The sequence below is a fragment of the Zea mays genome, chromosome 1 (genome assembly GCF_902167145.1).
Source record: "Zea mays cultivar B73 chromosome 1, Zm-B73-REFERENCE-NAM-5.0, whole genome shotgun sequence".
NCBI classification, from domain to species: domain Eukaryota; kingdom Viridiplantae; phylum Streptophyta; class Magnoliopsida; order Poales; family Poaceae; genus Zea; species Zea mays.
This window is the reverse complement of record NC_050096.1, coordinates 225781979-225788207: the sequence shown is the minus strand read 5'-3', so window position 1 is coordinate 225788207 and position 6229 is coordinate 225781979. Positions and strand designations below refer to the sequence as shown.

At 41.4% G+C, this 6229-nt stretch overlaps 1 protein-coding gene across 1 annotated transcript; it reads left to right on the top strand.

Annotated features, from left to right (window-relative positions):
* The first annotated feature begins 2710 nt into the window (after positions 1 to 2710).
* LOC103643339 (Protein SAR DEFICIENT 1) lies at positions 2711 to 6006 on the top strand. The gene is made up of 8 exons (XM_008666501.3): positions 2711 to 2795; positions 2926 to 3049; positions 3555 to 3630; positions 3945 to 4003; positions 4155 to 4669; positions 4848 to 5008; positions 5133 to 5321; positions 5433 to 6006. The coding sequence occupies exons 2-8, from the start codon at positions 2937 to 2939 to the stop codon at positions 5778 to 5780; spliced, it is 1461 nt and encodes a 486-aa protein (XP_008664723.1). The 5' UTR covers positions 2711 to 2795; positions 2926 to 2936; the 3' UTR covers positions 5781 to 6006.
* The last annotated feature ends 223 nt before the right edge of the window (positions 6007 to 6229 follow it).

Here is a 6229-nt window from a genome sequence, read left to right as displayed (position 1 = left end):
AAAAGGTTTTATATCGTTATAACGTGTTTTATCGTCTTATAAACCCTTAATCTTAGACAGATCACATATGACGTTTTATAAAAGATTAAAACTGATGAACCCAATATTTGTATATTTTAATTAAGATATTTTTAAGCTCATGTCTTGTTTTATAAAGTATAGATCACACATTTTTTTGAAAAGAATATCTTCTTATTATAACCATTACTTGCGACGTTTTTGAAAAACGAACGCTCTTTTCGTTAGGTTTTCTTTTAGCTTTACGTATGGTGAATGTGGTATGTTATTGAGTGGTGTTTGTTCTTCTTGTTTGTTTGTGTGATATTCAGTGGTTGATCTAGTAGTTAAGAATCAAGATCTATTCCTATCCGTGGAGGAACCTCAAGTTTTCAATAAGCAAGGCAAGTGGACTTCTCCCTCTGCATACTCTGTTTGATCCCAAACAATACATTTAATAAAGTTTATTCTTTTGGATATATATGCATAATTTGACGGGTTACCTATTTAGATAACCTTTCCAACCTTATTCCTTGATCAAACATGGGAATTATACTTTACCTTCGTAGCTATGCTATTGCTACAACTTAACTTTATGCTGTCACTCCCGCTTATGATATTAATGTTCCAAAATGGTAAGTTTACATTATTGTTGTTAACCCGATGGTTAAACAAGATTATTGCATATTAATTGGAACATGGAGTGACCACCCGGAAAAACAGTGCAACCACGAGTGCTATCATGGCTCTGGCTTTGGTAATTAGCTTTATATGCTTAGTGCCTGGCAACCTTACGTGAAATATGGGCAAGAGGGGGAGCGGTAGGTGTTGGCAGCCCACGTTAACATGGGGACGTATTCTTGGCTAAGGTACCTCACCCAGGGGGCCACCACCATCGTCTTTAGAAACCTTAGCGGGTTGCTTCGTATTAAGTGTATTTTGTGAAAGCCTCATAGTGGATCCCTAGCCACTCACCTCGGAAGTGTTTACGGGTTTTGGCCGACCCAGGCTAGAGGGGATACACGGCTTGTGGGTAAAGTTGTACCACCTCTGCAGAGTGTAAAACTGATATATCAGCCGTGCTCATGGTTATGAGCAGCCTGGACTCCTCACATGATAATTGAACTTGAAGATGGAAATAAATCGAGATCCGATGATCTGCCAATGGTTTGCTTAAGTGGTTTCACTTAAGTGTTTTTGATATACTCTTGTACCTTTGTTTAATGGGAATACTTGGGATTCACACTTATTAGTAAGACAGGTGTTGTTAATAAAATGTTGACCAACTAAAATGCTTACTGCTCAACCTTAGCCTCACCTTGTTAAACCTGCATTAGTTTTTCCCCCACTTGCTGAGCCCCGACCATAAGTGAGCTCACCCTTGCTTAATTTTGATCAGAAGTTGCAGATGAAGATATGATGCTGAACTCCATGGGTGCTAGTCTAGTGATACCCCCGGTCATCTTCCTGTGGATGGATGTCCTTGTTTCGCTGTACTTTGATGAATAAAGGTTAAGACATTATGTCTGTTCAAAGTGTAATATGTTAATATAATCGTTATTTACGCTTTTATGCATTGATCTTTTGATATATTACACTTGTGACGTCAACATATGTGTGGAAATAGATCCTGACACACATATGCTATGCACCCGGCTCTGCCCTTAGAAACGGGTGTGACAGCCCCCCAACATGTCATACTCGGAAAAATCTTCGCCAAGTGTTTTTCAATCTTTATCGAGTACTTCAGACACTCGGCAAAAAAGTTGTTTACGGTGGTGCTTTCTGCTTATGAGAAGCACTAAGGTGCGTAGACTATAGTAGGAAGGCACGTAGGTTGCAAATAGATTAAAGGCGCATGAATCTATATGATAGAAAGAAACAAACGACGTTTGGATGTAACCGAGCAATGCATGGGCTCGTGGTAGCTAATGGGCGCCTTCCGAGCAAGAGACGACGTACCAGCATTCTCCGTCGTCACTGGTTCTTGGTTGCTGTACAACAATACAAGAAGGAAATGTCAAGTGAGAATGTGCAAAATAAAGGAGAAAATTAGCTTGTTTCCGAGCAAAAGCACAACAAGACCTGTTTTGTTCCGGTCGTGGTCTGGTCACGTACGAACACGCCCGACGGACTAGGAAAAGTGCCCAAACTGCGCGGACCACAGTCCGCGACGAACGAAGCACTCCCTGGAATTCACGGCCGGTCCCACCTGGAAGTGAAACGCAAGACCGGAGAACTTTTTGACTAACATGCACCATGTGTCGTCTTTTTATAGCTAAATAATGTAAGTAGGATGATATAGCAAGACATCGAGAGATATGAAGAAAGTTTAGTAAAAGACGAGAAAGATTTCATACTTATTTAATTTTATAAATAAAATCTGATATGTTGTTTTTTTTTAAAAAAATAGGGATGCATATATGAAACTAAACTGGAATAGCGGCCTTATTATCTTCCGCAGCGGGAAGAGCAGCAGATATGATCAAGCCGGCCGGCCGGTGTTGCTGCTGCCTCAATCGAAGCATGCAATGCCATGAACTTACGCACTGCGTGACGCCGGTTTCCGGCCCCTTTCCCGGAGCCTGCCTCGAACGCGTTCTCAGGACATACGTTTAATTTCTTCTACCGGCGCCGCCGGAAAATGTAAAGCAATTCTACGAGGCAGGCAGGCTGTCGCCTATATATACGCTGTGCCGACAGAGTAGCTTTCGATGGAGCATATAATAAGCTAACGTAATACTCATCAGTGCTTCATTCACCTAGCAAGCTCAGGCGACCTCTCGCTGCTGAGCTAGGTTAGTTTTTCCTCAATTATTAACCATCCGCGTTCTTCCTCCTCTCGGTCTCTCCTCCGATCTTCTGGCATCATCTGGAGCACAAAATAAACATCTATCTTCTTCCCTGGATCTTCGATCGTTGAATCAGCTGAGCTGAGGATGGCGGCAGCGTGGAGGCCGCGTGACAACGATGACGACGACGAGGACGATGCGGGCGGCGGAGCCGATGATGATGATCCGCACAGGAGTGGCCCTAGGCCTACGCAGACCCGGTCAGCGCCCCGCTTCCTGATTTTACCGCATAACTTCAGATCACTGCTGGTTCATTCCATTCCATTCCATCATCAACTAGTTCACTTTTTGAATGTTTTGGTTCACACCCGATCGAGTTTCTTGCAACTACGTACTTAATTTGCCCTCATCTCCAATCATTTATTTTCTGTTTCAAGTATATGTGTTTTCTGCGGTAAATCTATCATCATCAAACCAGTTCATCTCACCTATGTAAGAACAAGAGAGAATAAAATCCCATACTCAATAAAACCCGTGGAATCACTAGAAAAACACATCATCTGTAACTCAATAAAATCCACGGAATATCATGCTTGTGCTAGATTTGCGTTAATTGCTAATTTGACATCAAAAAATGTCACATATATATGCGTATGTATCTGTCAATATTCATGCACTAGCTTCTTCACTCTCGAAGATTCATTTCGTCCCAGCCGATTAACTTTCTCATTTTTTAAAAATTTCTGTATGTACTCGTTTTCGCAGTGTTGTAAGAGGATTTGTGGACCAAGAAAGTATTCAACAAATATTCCACTATCTGGAACCACTTATTAGTAGGGTGGTAAGCTTATACATGCAACATTTATATGTGTCGATGCAGTCTATATCACTTCTTCTATGTTAACATGAAATAATGGTATGAAACTGAGTTCTTGATTGAGGGAATAACTTTGACTACTGCTGATGGTTGCCCTCAAAGTACGCACTGCTGGTCTGAATGATTCTTTCAAATACCATCATAATTGTGGTTTATATTGAGAACACTGCTATCCATATATCATCATGCGTTCTAACCCATATTTCTTTCATCATCGCCGTGAGTTTTTGGAGTGCATGGATCTCTGCTAATAACATCATGTATCATGTTATGCTTAGGTGCGAGAGGAAATCCAGAACATCTTTTCGCATTGTCACAATGATCACATGCCAATCAGGTATCTGAAAATTCCTTTCTTTATTTTATTATCCGGAAAAATTCGACGTTTGCAGGATTCATATGTCGTTGAACAAGCAAATCCAAGTTTAAATTAATAACATTACCTAGAACTGTACTATGACAAGTCTAAGATATTAACTCTCTATCAGGTCTCTTCCTCTACGCATCCGAGAGGCACATGTCTTGCCCCATCTGAAGCTAGTCTTTGCTAAGCAGCTTAAGCAACCAATCTTCACAAACAACAAAATCGTTGATATAGCGAACAACCCAATTGAAATCCATCTCATGGACACGACAACCAACTCTATGATCCCACCAGCAGATACTCACCTTGGACCATCATCAGTAGTAAGACTAGAAGTGCTGGTTCTGAACGGTGATTTTCAGTGTGAGGACCGTGATGTGTGGACGGCTGACCAGTTTAATGCAGTGGTTCTGAAGGCTAGAGAAGGGAAGAGACCATTGCTCGTGGGCTCACTCAATGTCCCTATGAACAATCATGGAGTGGCTGTGATTGATGATGTGTTCTTTACTGATAATTCGAGCTGGATAAGGTGCCGGAAGTTTCGAATTGGTGTGCGCATCATGCCCGCGGATCATCTTGGATCAAGAGTCAAAGAGGCAGTGAGTGAGAGCTTCACCGTCAGAGATCATCGTGGTGAATGTAAGTTTCATTACAACTTGTATAGGTCTTATCTCTTATCTAGTTAATGAATATATTTTTAGAATTAAATATAATTTACATGCCATGATTTATATAACGAATGCATCACCAATCCGCTGGTGTTTCAGCACATACCATACTTGAGAGTTGATATATATGTTTGCATTTTTTTTACTAGCGTACAAAAAACACTATCCTCCTTTGATGACTGACAACATATGGAGGCTCAAGAACATTGGAAAAGATGGACCAATCGATAAGAGGTTGCAGTCTGAGGGGATTAGGAACGTCCAGGACTTCTTGAAGCTTAACACCATAGATCCTGAAAAACTCCAAGCTGTAAGAACTCGTACACATGATATTTCCTACACACATACAAATATTTAGGCACAAGAGTTACGTTGAGTATACATCCATGCATGCTGTTATATTGAATTCGATGCATTATTTCTATGTTCTTTAGCTCGTCGGCATGTCAGATAAGCAATGGAACACAACGCTGAATCATGCAAAAACGTGTGACATGGGACGGAAATGTTACACTTTCAAGACTGTAGGGTGTGACATTACCTTTAACCCCATAGGAGAGGTCTTACGGGCAAGAATTGGAGACCATACATTTCCTCTGCAAGAACTGCACCCATATCAACTGGTAATGTACAATAATCACATTGATTTTTGGTAACTGGATGTTATTTTGCCGACTTGACTTTACCACCGAATCTGTAAATGATATTTCCTTGCATGATGGTCTGAAACGCAGTTCCATGTGAAGCAACTGGCCGCTCAGGCATACCAGATGTGGGATCAACTGGAAGAAGTACCCAATGAAAAATTATTTGCTGCAAATAAGAGCTTTGTTCCAAGAAGTAGTTCTGATCAGGAGCGGACTGAGAGCCAAGCAGAGAGCATGATCAGCTCAGGGTCGCAGAATACTAAGTATCTTGACTACACAGGAACTGCTACCTCTGGTGCCGCAGCAATGCCGAACAGCTGCAGCACATCAGATTCTATAGGAGCTGCTCCAGCTGATGATGCCATGCTCTGGAGACCGAGCATACCACCAGAATGTAACTTCAGCTGGCAGGACTCAGCAGCTTGTTGGGATTAAGTGGATTAACCTTTCATCGATGTTGCTTGTTTCCTGTTTCCAATAATGGCATGTTTGATCCATAGTACTTATTGTACTATTGGGTGAAATGTTATGCTTTTGAACATGCGACTGCTTGCACGCGGTTTTTCAATTCAATAAAACTATGTGAACACAAGGTCGTTGATATATGCCCTTGTAGTTTAGGTTTGTGATAAATAATTATCAACAGAGTAGCATCTTCCTACACGACAGATTGAACACCAAATCAGTGCTCAAGAGAAGAAATATGGATCTAGGCTCCTACACATGTGAAAATTGCATACGACAGAAAGAGGAAACATGGGATCATCTATTTCTGAAATGTAGCTTCGACAAGAGATGTTGGGTAATGGTCGGGATCACGTCAACCCAGTCCTTGAACCCACACAATGCAATCTGTGGTATGCGAAGGAAGTTCACACAACCCT